Below are 17727 nucleotides of genomic sequence, written 5' to 3'. Positions count from 1 at the left end.
AGAGCACAAATAGCCCATTGTGTAGCTTTGTGCTTAACTTCAAAACAAAACAAAGACTTTCAAAAGACATGTGGCCAGTAAGTTATTGTACCAATTTACAAAATAACAAGCTCAGGGTATTTTACATTATTACTACTTCTACAAGTATCTGCAGTTAGTTGTCAGAATTTGAGGCTTTTGTTTTGTTTATATGAAAGATCTGAAACATTATATACAGTTATGGTAAAGAGAAGATCAGGAGAATGTTACTTTAGAAGGTTTTAAGGTGTTCCGTAGCAAGAATGAAATGGAAAACAAGGGACAGGGAGATACTTTATTCAATAAAAATAAAGAATGCATACCATAAGATACATTATCATGAAGATTGGTAAAAATGCTATGGATGTATAAGTTGAAATGCCTGAAGAAGATGCATTTTGACACCTTCAGGCATTCTGATCAGATTGTCAGTATTGATATATGTACTGGTATATTATTTACCTTGCTCGTAGAGTTAACTTGGGGGGGGGGATCTGCATAATAGTTAAACTTTCTTTGTATTAGATGAAAGAATGTTTATAGATTATGGGGTATTATTTTCTGAAACATGTCAATGTTTGATGAGGAACCCACTTTGAGACTAATAAAGCTTGGAGACAGCTTGAAATAATAATGAAGAAACTCTTTGATATAAGTTTAACAGCAAATGTACAACGTTTTGACAAGGTTTTGTCATCATCAAAACCTTGTTGTAACGTACATTTGCTGTTATGTTAAACTTGTATTTAAGTTTCTTCGTTACCCATTCAATCCATCTCCAAGCATTATGTGTCAAAATGTGTTTATCATTGAGGAGAATAAAGCTACAATGTGTAAGAGCACTTGAATACTGTTGATCATAGTCATTACTTTTGAAGCTCAGCTGAACAGGAGAATGCACAAGATAAATGTTATTCACTCTCATTAGTTACCCCCTCCACTTGCCTAAGACTCACCAAATCTTCAAAAACAAACATACTGCTTTCCATAAATCTTTCCAACCATTTTTTAATTAAAACAAACACCATTAGGCAAACTATTATATACTTTTTACACAAAAACAATTTTCTAATTTCAAATTTCAGAACACTAAATGAAGTTCAGCTTGTGTGCAAAATTTTGGCTTGAGTTGTTAGTTATGGTACCTTGACCAGTCAAGGAATTTGCTTACTGTGTTGTGTGATAGTAGCATTGTCTTTACCTTGTGTTGGAGAGATATATTGCAGCTGTTGCATGTGGCAGAGATATTTCTGTATCCTGATGCCCTTTTCTAATTGGTCAACTACAAGGAAAATGTTTAATGTGAAGAGTTTTGATTCTTTTAGAGATTGATCTCTGATCCTGAAGGAGTCAAGACGTGCTGTTTAAATTTTGTGTTGTATCACAACTCTTCGGGCTACTGACCATGGGTGTGTGCTTTTCTTAAGTTCATTATTTCTGTTTAAACGTAATTTACTTTTAAATTAAGTAATTTAATTATGCCTTCATTACTCTACCACAGACTTTCCACTAGATGATAAATCCATTTTAAAACTTTTTTCCCATTTTATCTGTATTGGGAAATAATGTTCATTATTTTTATTCTGACTTCAATACAGTGTCTTGTTTCTTCCATCTGTGAGAAATCACTGCATGAACCTCTCATTTCTGTAGAGATCAGGTGACAGTATGCAAGTATAACCATGAATCATCACACTAAGAAATAATTCTGTCAAATAAGTCCAGTTATGAGTTTTCAGACTTTTACTGCACTCCTAATTGACATTCCTTAAATTATCATTCTATCACTCAATCGGTTCATCCACAGATTATCTGAGACCCTACCAGTTTAACATATTAATTCTCTTCTAGTTGTATTGTGCTTCAATTAAGCTTAAAACCTGAAACATAAGTTAAAACTAGTTTAAAACTAACAACTGATATCATCCAATTTTAGGAAAGTAAACTTTCAGAAGAAGTAAGATATGATGGGGGAGGTTGTTATCATTTTAAATATATAAGAAATGTAAATGAAATGTTTTTGTGATGAGAAATTCATAACAGAAGATTTTATTTTATAGATTTTTAACGGTTTATTGATTCACAGCAGTCAAAAGTTGAATAATTTATGTTGTGAATAGACAAATTGATTCTTAATTTTAACAGTTAACCCGAGATCAGAAATCTGAAGATGAGAAAATGAGTCCAAATAAACAGGAGTATCATAAATCAATGAGTGAAAACATAGCTGGTGATCTCTCAAATTTTCGCATTTTGTCTTATCAGAACAAGGCACCACCAGCCCCTGAAGGTACTGTGTTTTATATTACCAATATAAATGAACTTGTACAAACTTCATAATGTTTACAGTACTTTTAATTGATATTTCTATTTCAAGAGACTTTAGGCCTTTTTTGTTTTTACCTTTAAGTTTTTATTTAGCCATGGTAAAACAAAACACACATCACTGTATAGTTCCTAAATTCTGTTAATAGCATACTTTAATACCAGAGTAGTTTTGGATTTTTGTAGAAAGTAATTAATGAGTTGGCAGGCTGACAAATTATAACTAACATTCACTATTAGCTCAGTTGCAAATCTATAAACTTTACAATCATCACTTTTTCTTTTATCCATAAGTGCCAGTATAGTTTAATAGTTTAAGCTGCTTGTTAGACACACTGGCTATGGCAAATTGTTTAACCATTTCTATAAAGATAGGTCAAACAGTTAAGGAAAGTGGGGAAAATTGTGAGCTTCCCTCTCTTCTCTTCTTTTGTACTTAAATGTGCACATAAACTGTGCTGCTTAGCTAGTCCATTTATTTGCATAATTCAACATTTTCTTTATCTGGTACTAATTATCTAATTCATTATATTTGGTAGATTAGATTGTAGCATTTTTATTTTTTTTGTTTTGAATCTCCATATATTAATTTAAATTGATTTAAGTGTGCGAATAATGTAGCATTATGCATAATTTATGTTTGTATATTTAATTGTATATTAGATTTTTCTTTTAACAAAGGGTGCCTAGCACATTGGAATACAATCTTTTTTGGGTTATTACAGAATTTTGGAGGTTAAGTGGACAGCTGACTAAAACATGTTTGAAGAACTTAGTCTGTAAAAAAGTTAGTTTTTTTTGTATTCAGTATGATTATTCTTTGGGTCATATTTTTAAGTTTCTGAAATATAATTCTTGTATTATAGGTCATGCCAACAATCTCAGGGTTATTTATAGTTCAAGTAAGGCTCCAGCATCTACAAGAAAGACTGCACGTTACATTCCACAGGTTCCAGAAAGAATTTTGGATGCACCAGAGATTGTAGATGATTATTGTGAGTTTCATGAGTTTATATAAAATGTGATCATTACTCTGATTTTGATGTTTAAAACTTTTCTTCACAATTACTCTTTGTGTACACACATGATTACTATTGTGAGATAATTAGCAACAAAATAATAACTTACTATTGATTTTAGACCTGAACCTTATTGATTGGAGTGCACATAATCATCTTGCTGTTGCACTTGCTGGCCACGTTTATCTGTGGAATGCAGGATCAGGAGAAATTCAGCAGTTGTTGGAGATGGAGGAATCTAATGAGTATATCACATCAGTGTCTTGGATCAAAGAAGGCAATTACCTAGCAGTTGGTACAAGTACAGCTGAAGTGCAGCTGTGGGATGTGGAAGTTCCTAAACGAGTGCGGATTATGAGAAGCCACAGTGCCCGTGTAGGATCTTTAACATGGAATGCCTATATTCTCTCGAGGTTAGTTTACTTTAGGGTGAATAGGAAAAAAATAAAAGGAAGTTGACATGGGTGTTATTAACTGTCATGAATTCTATTTGTTTGCACTTTAAGGCTTAATATCTCATAGTATTTATATTGTGCAGCGATATCAACAACTATTATTATTGATTGGTACAGTATTGCAATTTCAAAGAGATTAAGCAGATTAAACATTTTTTTTTCTTTGAGGTTCATCTATTTATCTATTAACACAAATATTTAAATTAACATTTTGGCTAGTTATTATATTTATAAGGAATGATAAATTATGCATAGAAATATTTATATTGTTTATATATATATATATATATATATATTTGTATTAACTAATGTAATTTTTCTCTTTAGGATTAATCTTCAGTGAATACATAAGCCTGTATTTAATAGTAAAAGCAGTTGTGAGCAATGTTTCAAATTTGTTACCACAACTATATATTGCACCAGACCTAAAGATAAAGTGTCCTTGAAATTCCAAAGTTATATTTTGAGTTTTATTTTAACATTAACATGCTCTTTAGCTTTAAAAGTTCAGATTTTGCTTGGAAAAAAGAGCAATTTTGTAATACATTAAAGGGTTTTGGTTTTTTTTATGTTCCAGGTATTTTTGACAATTAATTTCTATTTTTATGTACGATGCTAAAGTAAATTTATGAAAATGAAACTAATTACTTTCTTTCATTGTTAGATTTTTATATTAGTTAAAAATTGTTCTGTCATTTCAGTGGTTGCAGAAGTGGTGCTATTCATCATCATGATGTGCGTGTAGCAAATCATCATGTTGGTTCTTTATTGAGTCACTGTCAGGAGGTGTGTGGTTTGAAGTGGTCACCAGATGGTCGGTATCTAGCCAGTGGGGGCAATGATAATATTTTGAATGTATGGCCAGCTAGTATTGGTCAATCAGATATTCAACCTATTTACTCTTTTACACAACATCAAGCAGCTGTGAAGGTAAGCATTTCTGTTTTGAAACCTTGTACTCTTTTTAAAAAAAAAAAAAAAAAAAAAATTATATATATATATATTGTGTGAGAAATGTAATTCATACTGAAAGATTTAATAAGCATAAACTAAATGCTTTAATCTTGTTTAGAGGTATTTTGATCCCTGTCAGTCTTTTACACCATTTCTGATAAGGCTAGTACTCCTTTGACAAAAATTCTCTTTTTTATATTTTGTAGATTTTTAAAACTTTTTGTAATTCCAGTTTGTTTAGCTTTTGTCTTTGGGTGCTAATTTAAGTTGGTATTTGTTTGTGTGTGTGTGTATGGGTGTATTTTTTTTTTTAATGAAAACAATTTCACTTGATATATGTTTTATGTTATTATAGGTTAGCTAAAATCTTTAGAGAATGTTCTAGTTTTGTCAGTAGTTTAAATATTATTTCAAGGTCATATGTATTACTTGTTACTTCTTATGTTGTGTAATATGCATTTAATATCTTTTATTAATATGTATCAAACTAGATTTTAGACGATGAAACAGTAATGTGCAAAAAAATATTAACCTTGGGGGATATAAAATATTTTTTAAGACTTCTTTGGGTTGATGATTATCAACACAGTTGTCATTATATACAGTTCAGTTGCGGAGTTATATCAGTATTTAATAGAGCCAAACAAACAAAATGTGAAAAGTGTTTCAGTTGTTTTGATTTTCTTGCACAACATGTTTCAGTTTTTTTTTTTCATTACAGTACCTTTAATGTCATGTAAACGTTTTTTCTTATGTATGCGTGTGTGTCACAATACTTGTGTATGCTGTGAATGAAAGGAGTATTAAATAAGAATGCTCCCCCTCCCTTGTATGAAAATGAACTGTATCACATGTTCACAATCTACAATGTTATCCAACCAATTGGCAGAGCCTCGCCATTCTATAAAAGTACAAGTAGTCACGGTATTCGCAGCAGTTGGGTGGTAAATGCATTTGTGCCTCTAAGGACAAAAATGGGATACAAGTGAGTAGAAATCAAAATTATGGATGGTGAAGACTACTTTATATCACAGATTGAGGCAAAAATTCATGTTTCAGTAGGAACAGTAAGGAAACTGATAAACAACTATGTGAAACTAGTACCAGTGAAAATAGACTCAGTCGAGATAGAAAATACAAACTCTGCAAAAGTGATGTTGAGTAACTCAAAGTATACTCATTAGATAATACAAGACACTATGGTAGGGATCTTGCAATTAACCTAATTGTAAGAAAATTATGAACATCATCTTCAGAATAGTAAGATTCACATAAGAAGTGGCTTCAGTGGATGTGTGGGTGTTCAACTAATGTTTAGGAGAAAGATTTAAACCTAAAGCCAAAATTGCCATCATACTTTGAACAATGAGATGAGTAAAGCTGAATGAAGGTGATCTTTACTGATGAATTCAAATTGTTTCATAACAATCAATGATTGTTTGACAGGAGAGAGAATGGTATTGGTCATTGTGAAACATTAATGTTAAATAAGTAAATATGTTATGGATCCTTACCCTATTTCTAATTTATAAATGACTTAAATAGGACCAATATATAAAAACCACTTCACTGGTTTAATCTAGTTCACACCAAAACAGTTTATATATATGTTGCATTTCAGCTTACTACTGTGTCTTGTCATATCCCAGCTAGCTATGACAAGTCCTGCTATTGGGCAAAATCCTCATAGGCACTGGTTGCAATTTTAATACATTTTCCTTTGCTTTTCACTCCTAAAGTTCTTAGGATTGTTTGGGTACTAACACATGTTTGGTGCTGCATCTCAGCCAGTTGTGTTAAAGATCTATACAAAATTATGGCACCCTAACTGCTGACAAGTATAAGTATATATTATCCATCTAATCATTCCTTCAGGAACAAGACCTGTTTTACAGAGGTTTATGTTTCAGTGTGGCATTTATGCCAAATATGCAGAAAGTGTGAAATGATACTCGAAAGAAAAGAGGCCAATAAAATACCTGCATCCATGGCTTGACCTCACAGTCCCACAATGAATATTATTAAGGAAACATGTGAACTGATAAGGTCGAGTGGCAACTAAACAACATAGTTGAACTGATTATGTAGAGTAATATAAATAATTTTATAACAATAATTCAATTATACATCAATATTAATACTCAGAGCAACATAAGCACTCTATGTATGGGCTTGGTCATTTTGACTGACTTTGTAACCATCATGTAATAATAAAATTATACATACGCTTACTGTATTAAAAGTTAGTGTTCTCACAAAATCTGGCAAGCTTTTAGTAATTACAAGTTTTGTGTACACAAAATCAGATTTTTAAAATTTTACCAAAGATTTGTCTGTGAATCTTCAAAACCTTTACTAAGTCAGAGTACAAGGTGATTTTCATATTAAGAATTTTTACCCCCATGTTGCAGTTTTAAGTTGTGTTTTTTTTTTTTGCATATCTTCTAAAACCTCCTAAATGAAAATCAAAAGTTATTTCACTAAAATTATTTTAGCTGTTATGTTCTCTACCTTAACACTTAAGTATTGCAAAATCACCATTGTAGAATAAAATGGAAGTTTAAAAAATATGAAGTAAATAATCCTTTTTTCTTTCTAGAATAATTGCACAATGTATCAGATGATTCATTTTTATGAAAATTACTAGGGCTGAACATTAATGCTCACAAATTCCTGGTTCATGTTGCAGCTTTCCTAGTAAAAAATGGAAGGAACTAGAAAAGAATTGGTAGTTAATATTTCAAAGAAAATATTACAAAATCTTACTGTGGAATTTTAATACAACCATGATATATGAACTTCAGTCATTTTTCCTGCAACATTCTGAGCACAGAAGGTTATTATAATTGTGATTAACAAGCTTGTTTTGCTTGCTGTTGCCATGTTGTTTTTAAACTTCCCACTTGAGCTGCAGGTTAATCATGATAAAATGTGGATTATGAGACTACAGCTTCAACTTGTTGCATTGTTAAAATAATTAGCATGTGAGCCAGCCAGCTAGACTGGCACTTTGCACCGTTTGTCAGCCCACATGGTTAGAAATACAAGTGGTTGCTTGTTGGAGATAATAAAATAGAAATAATGTTAGGGCTGTTGGCTTCTAATGCTTTGCCAGCTTTCAGCAGTTTCAACTGCAACTTGTAATGACAAATTTTTTTTATGCCCCCACTTCAAAGTAGATGGGCTTATTGGTTTTCTCCTGTCTGTCCATCCCAGTCTTGTAGACAATATAACTCAAGATTAGATGATGGATTTTGACCAAACCTGTACAACAGGTACTACCTACAAAGTTCTTGACCTGATTAACTTTTGAAGGTTAAGGTTGAAAGGTCATTGGTACATAGAAAATATGTCCCCACCTTGTGGACATTTTGATAGAGGAAGAATGGATATTGACCAAACTTGTATAATGGGTGCTACAAAGTCAGACTTGATTAACTTTTGTAGGCCACAGGTGAAAATATCACTGGTACATAAAAGTTCACCCCAATCTTATGGACATATCCAAAGATTGGATGAGTGGATTTTGACCAAATTTATATAACAGGTACTGCATCATCAAATTGGAGTAGGAGGGGTGGGGTGTAACAAGACAGTATACAATTAGTATAGAGTGGCTGTAAACAGTTGTGTACTGTAGATTTTGTCTTTCCAAACTCTCTACATAAATGTTTATTAATTAATTTATTACATGAAATATTTAACTATGGCACAGTTACAGCTGACTTTAGAGAAGGGTGATGTTGTTGCTAGTAGTAGCTCCAATCATCTTAGGGGGAGATAAAATGGTGAGCATTTGCCAGTGTCTTCAAAAGATTAAGGTCAAGGCTTTGGTAATGGTTTTTATTGTTGTTGTTATTTTAATGTTTTTTATACCAAAGTATCATTTTTTTTTCTGCAAGAAGTTGAAATATCATTAAAAAATGAAGGTTATATAAGAGGGTGGTCTTTAATCTGAGAATGTGAAACCAGAATGAAGATATGCAGTGATAAAGTACAATATTATTTTCGGGGTAGCCATTGGCCTAGGATGTCATAGTATTTGAAAGAGATGCTAAAAAAGTTGGGAAAAATTTGTTAAATTATTCCAAACAATGTAAAAATCAAGGAAAACTATGACCCCCCCCCCCCACTCCTTATCTTATCTCTTGCTTTGTACTCGTATGTCATCCTGCTTAAGTATGCAAATTACTGGTATGTATTTCAACATATATTTTTTAGGTTTAAATATCAACGCATCTTACACATGCATGTGCAGGTCTCTTAAATTTTGTCTAGAGAATCATGGAAAAAGTTCTTTGAAAAGAACACGATCACTCCAATTATTTTCAATAATAAACACTCGGATATTTAGATACACTAATGTTCAGCAGAAAGGTTGCAATATGTAAATTTTACCTGTGTAAAAGGATTAGCACATATTTACGAGTTTGAGACATCTGGTCAATGAGTGTCTTAACTACATGCATAAACTACATGGAAATTTTAAAAAATGTGTGAGTATACATGAATAGATATATTTTTTACTACTTGCCTGTGGACCACACTTTGAGACTCACTGTTCTATACTAGTTATGGAAGGATGAAATACGTGGTATTTCAGCTCTTACAAATTTAGTAACAAAACTTTCTACAAGATTGATATACATGTATACACTTTCACTTTTTGACAAAAACTTTAATTAAATTAATGACATTGTATAGAACTTAAAAATTTTTTTTTTTTTTGTATATTTCAAGTATAACAAAGAAAACCATCCTCACAGCTCTTTCAGCAGATGGTCCACCCATTTCATGCTTGTACTGTCTGAGATCAGTTTTCAGAGAATGATAAGGATATGATTTTGATAATACTAAAATAGAATGTGACTGTATCCTTATTTTGCTGTCATTTTCAAGAACTGTTCATGGAAAAATTTGTCAAATTTTCCTCAGGAAAGGATAAGTGGAGGAACAAACAAAAACAAACTGAATTAATCTCTTTCTGCAGAGTTATTGGCAAGCAACTTACATCAGTTTTCCAGTTTAATATTGATATTTTGTAGGTAGTCCAATTTACTGAAGACCTGTAATAATTTTCATATGAGGATAAAAGTTATGGATCATTATATTTGTTGGGAAATTATATATTTGTATGTTATTTTCTGTAACATTTATGAAGCAATATTCATTTTGTGTATTATTATTATACACTATTGCCTGGTACAAAGTTTTACCATTACACTTTGCCCATTGGACATGTGGTTTGTGTTTCTGCATATCTTTCATTCTGTTACTAAGATAAAAAACTTTTGATAGATTCTGAAGGAGCTACGCAAGCTCCTAAAAGTTTTAGACTGCAAAGTCTAGTGTGTACGCTCGTGCGCGCGCGCGCGCACACACACACACACACACACACACACACACACACACACACACACACACACACACACACACACACACACACACACAAAAAAATTCACACCTCTAAACCTCAAATAAAAACTATGTATATCCTTTAAATTTGCAAATTATCAGTCACACACACAGAGTAACAAATGTATTTCAATTAAACATATTACATTTCTTTTATCTACAGTAGGCCCTCAGTAAAATTTGACTGTCAGCTATTGAAAGAATATATAATATAATAAAAATTACAAAAAGCTTTTCAAGTGTTATATATGAAATCATTTTAGTCCATAGTAGCATTAACCTAAACCATGGTTTCTTTATGAGTTCACGAACGATGCAGTGTAAAGTCCGAACTGCTAAATGTTACAAACCATAAAAATACGTGAATAGATATATACATGGAGCTTGGATGCAAAATGCAGAATACGCCATCTTGAGAATATTAAACTGCCAATGACATTGTACTGTTTTTATTCAATGTTAAACAACAGCAAAATATTCATTTATATTCTATTTTCTTGTGTTGGTTTTACAGGGTGTGAAGGGAGTAGATATATTTTTCTAGCATTTTGTCCCTTGGACAAAGATATTTACAAAAATTCTACATCCCTGCATCTACAGCTATACAATTTAAGATCAGTTATTTTATTCATATTAAAGTTATATAAACAGGTAGCTTTAGTTCAGGATATCCAAGTGTGAACATAACCTCATTCCAGCCAACATTTTCCCCTTGGACAAAGAGGTATTGACAAAAATTCCACATCCCTGCACATACAGCTATACAATTTAAGATCAGTTATTTTATTCATATTAAAGTTATATAAACAGGTAGCTTTAGTTCAGGATATCCAAGTGTGAACATAACCTCATTCCAGCCAACATTTTTCCCTTAGACAAAGAGGTATTGACAAAAATTCCACATCTCTGCATCTACAGCTATACAGATCAGTTGTTTTATTCATATTAAAGTTGTATAAACAGGTAGCTTTAGTTCAGGATATCTAAGTTCATTCCAGCCAACATTTTTCCCTTAGACAAAGAGGTATTGACAAAAATTCCTGTATAAACAGGTAGCTTTAGTTCAGAAACATAACCTCATTCCAGCCAATATTTTTCCCTTAGACAAAGAGGTATTGACAAAAATTCCACATCCCTGCATCTACAGCTATACAGTGTAAGATCAGTTGTTTTATTCATGTTAAAGTTGTATAAACAGGTAGCTTTAGTTCAGGATATCTAAGCGTGAACATAACCTCATTCCAGCCAGCACTATGCAGTCTTACTAGTACTTGGCCAATCTTGACATTTCCAGTTCTCAAAATTCTTTGGGTATTAGCATTATTATGATGGAATATGACTTAAATACCATGAAAAATCAATATTTTTTCACTTTCAATATGGGTATACTCTATGAATATGTGTTGCACGTCATAATTCTTAGATAAATACTGAACAATCAGAAAAAAGTCTTACACACTACACCCTAAACTGGGAATTTTCCTCAGTGCTAATTTTGGTGTTAAAACAGTACTCTTGAATATTAAAAGATATGATAGCAACTGTGCTTTTTTATAAAATTGAAACAAATACACTAAAAAAAATTAAGTTATTTAATTTACATTCTTGACATAGGAGTATGCTAAACTGAGTAAGCATACATTTTAAGTCTGTTGTATTTGTATTGACTTTTATAAATGTTTACCTCCAATAATATAGTAAATTTTCAAATATGGAACTCTTATGATAAATTGTTTAAAAAAAATTGCAAAAATATGTTGATGGCATGTTTTCTGTTTACAAATGTATTTTTTTTACAATTAATTTAATTTATTACAACAGGCTGTTTCTTGGTGCCCATGGCAACCTCATATTTTAGCAAGTGGAGGGGGTACTGCAGACAGGAGTATAAGATTCTGGAACTCTAATCTAGGAAGCTGTTTAAACACAGTGGACACAAAGTCTCAGGTAATTTTAAGTAACTTTTCTAAAGCAATCCCAGTTTGGAGTCCTCTACATCCTCTAAGCTTTTAGGATATCGTTTAGTATTCTCATCTGGGGTACTATATGCTAATAAGTGTAGTCATCCACATTAGTGTAGAAAAAATTTATGTTGACTTGCAACATTTTTTTTTTCTAAATTAATGTATCTCATTTGCAAGGTTTGTAATCTTACTTTTGGGGCAAACAATTTTTTCTTTAAAAATATGATTGGCCCCAAAAAATATTAAAAAAATAAACTTTATTTAAATCATCAGTATGTGGTATTGGATATTGAATTTGATCCATTTTGGTTTTGTATCATAGTTTATGTAAAGTACAAGGTCTTGCAAAGTTTGAATTGAATGTGTTCCATACTCTATGTAAAGAATGATGGTAAACTGTACCTTCTACACGATTGTAGAAACTTGGTACAATTGTGTGAATCCAATGCTCTTTACTTAACAAGAAGTGTTGGATTTACCCATAGTGACTAGCATTACCCACATAACTGGTCATTTTCATTCAACACAGGGGAGGCATTAACTTGTGGATATTGTCTATTCTGCCACAGAAGGAAACTACTGTTGTTGACTTTCTTGCGGCATTACAGCAATATACTGATAGCTAGAATGAAACAACTTTAATGATTTTCTGGACCATATGTTGTGCAAAAACTGCATAGATACAGGTTAAATGAAAATTAAAAAAATTCTACATTAAAATGAGAAGGTAAAAAATGCATTTAAGCCTGTATACCACACTTTTCCTTCTTTCTCTGTTTCAGGATTTTCCTCAAGTTGGCAATTAAGGAACTTTAAAACTAACTTCAATGGCCACATCTCCTTACCGCACTAATTGATTCTCTTTTTCTTTTTTCTCAAATTCAATTATGACCTTTCTTTATTGTATGAGGTTGAAGATCTTGTTCTTAATTTTCTGATCTGGTGGAAGGTTGATACTGCTACTACTACTACTACTACCCTTGTTAGCACCAAACCTATTTTTAAGTGCTACCACAGCAACTTTGGGCTTGATAGATTTATTAGACTCAACAGAGCCTAACAAAAAGTCCATCATGATGATCATATTCATTGGTTACAAATCAAATGTCTTGGAACCTTGCACATGCAAGCAATCAAGAGAATAATGGTGATTGACATGCTTAGGAGTAGTTAAGTTCCAGTAATGGTCAGTAAGACTTGGAGCTATCTACTGAATATCTGTTGGGCTCTGGTTTGAAAAACTGTTTCAGTGATGGGTGAAGAAGGCTCATGTAGTAGATCTGTCAGTTACACAAGCAGGTTCTCCATTGTTTCCATAATGGTTTTGAGATCTTCAGTCTTGCGTAACAATACTGAACTACATTTAAGTGTTTACGTATATACATATATTGTTGATTCTTACTCTCGAGAATCTTCTTCAACTTTGGAGATTAGGCGGGAGTTTTGCAATACATATTTAACAGTATAAGCTACTCATGTTTTAAAAGATGAACTAAATCTAAACAAATGTTGATATTAAAATAAATATATAATATCAAATTTGTTAAAACATGCAGTCTTTGTGTGAGATTCGGTCAGAGTCTAGGACAGATGAACTTTTACTCTTAGTATTCAATGGATCTGTTTTTGTGGATCCTATCTGTTACTCTGAAAGGAATGATAAATGTGAGAATACTATGAATTGTATAAACAGGTAATCTTTATAAACTGTTGGAATAGAGGAAGGAGTATCATTTTACTTTTGCTTGTTTGACTATTTTAACAATTCATATTATTACCACACTGACTGTAATATTTTGCCAATCTTAGTTCTTTTTTTTTTTTTTTTTATAGAAGTTTGTTGATGATTTAAATGTGTTATTACAACTGTGTCTTGTCTAACAGGTGTGTTCCATTCTTTGGTCAAGTCACTATAAGGAGATTATTTCAGGCCATGGTTATGCAAACAATGAGCTGATTATCTGGAAGTACCCGAATATGGCAAAAGTAGCTGAGCTTACAGGTGTGTTTGTATCTTATTAATATTATAATTCTATATGAAAAATGAACTTTATCTTATACTACCAGGAATATAGAAAAAAAATTAACATCTAATTTTGTTTTCAGTCAATACTGTTCTTGGAACCTCCAAAAGTTGTGCAAGAATTATCAAAATATTTATAGAATGAACATGAAGATTTGGAACTTAAAATACATGTGTATGTTTGTGTGTGTGTTTTAATTCGATAATAATTACTTTTGAAAAAAAAAAATCCTTTTTAGGCCATACTGCACGTGTTCTCCATCTCTCCATGAGTCCTGATGGAACGACAGTTGTGTCGGCTGGTGCCGATGAAACCCTTAGACTCTGGAAGTGTTTTGCTGTTGATAGCATTACAAAGAAAAAGGACACAAGCAGTGGACAAAGATCAACTGGACCCATGCTCCTCAGCATAAGATAACTTATTTGTATTAAAAAAAATTTACTTTTTTGATGGTGTGAAATGTTTTTTGAAGTATTGTGACATGCAGGTGTATGACTGTAAATTTAGTTTTTATAAGCTTTAAGAACATTGTGGTGAAAAGTATACAGATATATTTTCTTAGTTTACCCTTTTCCAAAGGACTGTGACATATCCTATTCTAGGTTATATCATTAACTTTAGCATTTCATTTAGGAAGAATACTGGAAAACCGTTTTCTTCATTTCATGTAATTATTTCAATAGCAAAGTTCTGACCTTTGAATCATTTTTTTTTATAGTTTTGTATGAATGGTTATTTTTAATTAAAAGGAACATTTTGTATGATATAATTGTTGCAGTATTTTTAAAATGAGCAGTAATGTTTCACATTTTAAACCTTGATTTTCAAGAGACATACCATTTTCATGAAGTATCTTCTGTTTAAAATATACAGAGTTATAATTGTTATCACAAGTACAATTGTTTTAATTCAAACATAGTTAAGGGGCTGAATTGAGCAAAAAAAAATATTCATTTTTACATGAACCATCATCATTGATAATGTTTTGGTTAAGTAGAATTTTTTAGAGTATATTGAATGAATACTTTGAGTGTGTGTGTGTGTGTGTGTGTGTGTGTGTGTGTGTGTGTGTTAAGTGAGTTACATAACTAGTTTCATCTTTTGCAAAGTTTTTTTAGGAATATTACATGAGCGAGTGTGCAGCAATTAATGATTGAAGCTTTTAAATCCCTATTTCAATAGTAAGTTTACACACTTCTAGTGCTAAAATCTGTGGTTTGATTATCCACAGTGAACTTAATGTAGATAGCTCATGCCTTACATGTAGTAAAGAAGGAATCTTAAAAAAAAAAACTGTTACATTTGGAAACTTAATGAATAAACACATGCTAGAGTGTGACAGTAATTAAAAATGTCAGTTAAAGAGAAATGTTTCAACCATTAAAACATAAGTATTGTTTGACTTTATTATATAATGAATTCATAAAATATAAATTATAGTCGTAGGATAAAACCTAAAAAGACGCTTTATTTTTTTAAAATTTGACAAAAATTGCTACCTGTACAAGAAAAAATAATCAGTGTAATGAAAGTTGTATAAGAATAGCGTATGACAAGTAAATATACATTAAAAAATTTTAATATTATAGTCCAAACCTTTCTTTAATTATATAAGATATATAAATTTTCTTGAGTAACACAGAAAAGATATTCTGCATAATATGCAGTTAGTAATCTTGAATATAGTTGAGTGATTTGTCACCAGAACAGTACTCCAAAGTCTTTTGATGTACATACAACTCTTCTTCTTCAAAACATAATGAAATGTTATACAGAGTGGGAATATTAAAACTTCTTATTTCAAAGTTGTTTTTGCAATATCTGAATAAGCTGGATGTGGCCTATTGGTTACGTGCCCAGACTGAATTTGAAGATTCATGGTTTGCATCCTGTTGTCAAAAGAATGTCGTTACACACTTTGAGGCCATCGGTGAACTATAATAGTGATGAGAAAATTCCATTCTTCATTCAGATAAAAGAATTGCAATAAATGTTACTTTTCATTAGGCCTTCATTCTTGTGAAATTAGAGAAGTCTAGCACAGATAACATTTGGAACTTTGAACATCTAAAACAATTTACATTGTTCTGCTTATCAACATTTTTTCCCTCCTTATATCACGTATCTATTTTTTGAATATCTTAATTATATAAAAGAAAGTAAATCCTTTGTATGGGTCTCTTCTGGAAACTAAATAACTTCTATTCAACAGTTCTTCAATATGTGTAGAAACTTTTGAGGGTTTCTCTCATTGCACATATTACAAAACATTCTGCACTTTTCAAAGATAAAGTGAATTTTACTATCTTTATGGTATCAAAGTTTTAATACTATTGATATTTGTAGTTACCAAGTATATGGGAATTATGAAGAATGATAAGTATTCTCACCCTGGCTCATTGAATTGTCAACAGGAATCAGTGAAGCATTACCATAGTGTTGAAATTTACATTCTCTAATGGCATGGAAGAATTAGTTGCATAAAATGGAAAGAATGACAATTTTGCTCAGAACTGTATGTTAATGACTACTCCAAACAACACATACAAGGAAGAGAACCTCTGACTAACACTAATATGCCTAATTGTGTTTTATCCCTTGGAATGGGCTTATCTCACTCCAGAGAATAGACACAGACATGGATTCAAGTTGGTACTAACATCTATTGGATAGCAAGAATTTAATTGAACATTTATGATCTGCATTCAATTTAGAAGGATGCTAGGACTACAAGCAGAACATCTACATGGAAATTTAAAAAATTACTTAAGTATATTTGAATAAAAATACATCCTACATTAGTTATGGAATAGTGAAATTAGAAGTAATTTTGAGACATAGTCTTGTATAAACTTCAAAAATCAATTGTTACCAAGGGCATGTCATAAGAGTTCTGTTTGAATGAACATACTGATCACATTTAGGGTCAGAAATAACTGTCATAGTACTCTATGCAGTGTCTCAACAACATAGAAAGAAGCTAGCATATGTTACTAGTATATGCTTAAAGCAATCAATTTACTAGCACCTCACAAATATACCTTGATAAAAATGCTATATATTAAGTTTTGTTGTCATGCCATGGGCCAAAAAGCATAGAGAATTGTCAGTAGAACAGAGAATTTGCATAAAAGCTTTATGTGATGCTGGTTGGACACTACATGATCAAATATTCTTTTCTCATTGAGTCTCCCTGATACCGTAGATATAGATACTTTTCTGTCATTTGGTACATGGTCGTTTATCTCATGCTGGAGATCAGAGGCAGTCTTCCTTCTGTCCCGAAAGCTGCATAAATGAAGATGCTTAACATCAGTATCATTGAGCTTAGGCATTCAGCATTTACCTTTCTAACAATCTGTTGTGTACTCGACAGTGTTTGGGAAGCATTTCAAGTCTGCAGCAATTTGTCAAGTCAAAAAACCTTTATTTCAATCTCCAAATATTGTCAAGAGACTGAAATTTGTTAAAAAGTGCAAAAACAGGACTGTTAATGATTGGAAAAGGGCGTTATGGACGGATGAGTACAAGTTTAAAATATTTGGTTCAAGGC

The 17727-nt window shown here is 31.7% G+C and overlaps 1 protein-coding gene across 3 annotated transcripts in view; it reads left to right on the top strand.

Moving 5' to 3' along the window:
- The window catches only part of LOC106467835 (cell division cycle protein 20 homolog), a 30956-nt gene extending 16035 nt beyond the window's left edge, over positions 1-14921 (top strand). For all 3 annotated transcript variants that reach the window (XM_022396029.1, XM_013928213.2, XM_022396030.1), the window contains exons 4-10: positions 2164-2308; positions 3210-3338; positions 3484-3775; positions 4519-4747; positions 12008-12133; positions 14035-14152; positions 14413-14921. In XM_022396029.1, the coding sequence (XP_022251737.1) occupies positions 2164-2308; positions 3210-3338; positions 3484-3775; positions 4519-4747; positions 12008-12133; positions 14035-14152; positions 14413-14591 (1218 nt within the window). In that variant the 3' untranslated portion in view covers positions 14592-14921. The remainder of the gene's footprint in view (positions 1-2163; positions 2309-3209; positions 3339-3483; positions 3776-4518; positions 4748-12007; positions 12134-14034; positions 14153-14412) is intronic.
- Positions 14922-17727: the final 2806 nt, after the last annotated feature.

The sequence above is a fragment of the Limulus polyphemus genome, unplaced genomic scaffold, assembly GCF_000517525.1.
Source record: "Limulus polyphemus unplaced genomic scaffold, Limulus_polyphemus-2.1.2 Scaffold2760, whole genome shotgun sequence".
Classification (NCBI taxonomy): Eukaryota; Metazoa; Arthropoda; class Merostomata; order Xiphosura; family Limulidae; genus Limulus; species Limulus polyphemus.
Note: the sequence above shows the minus strand (reverse complement) of the source record. Positions and strands in the feature narration are given on the sequence as shown.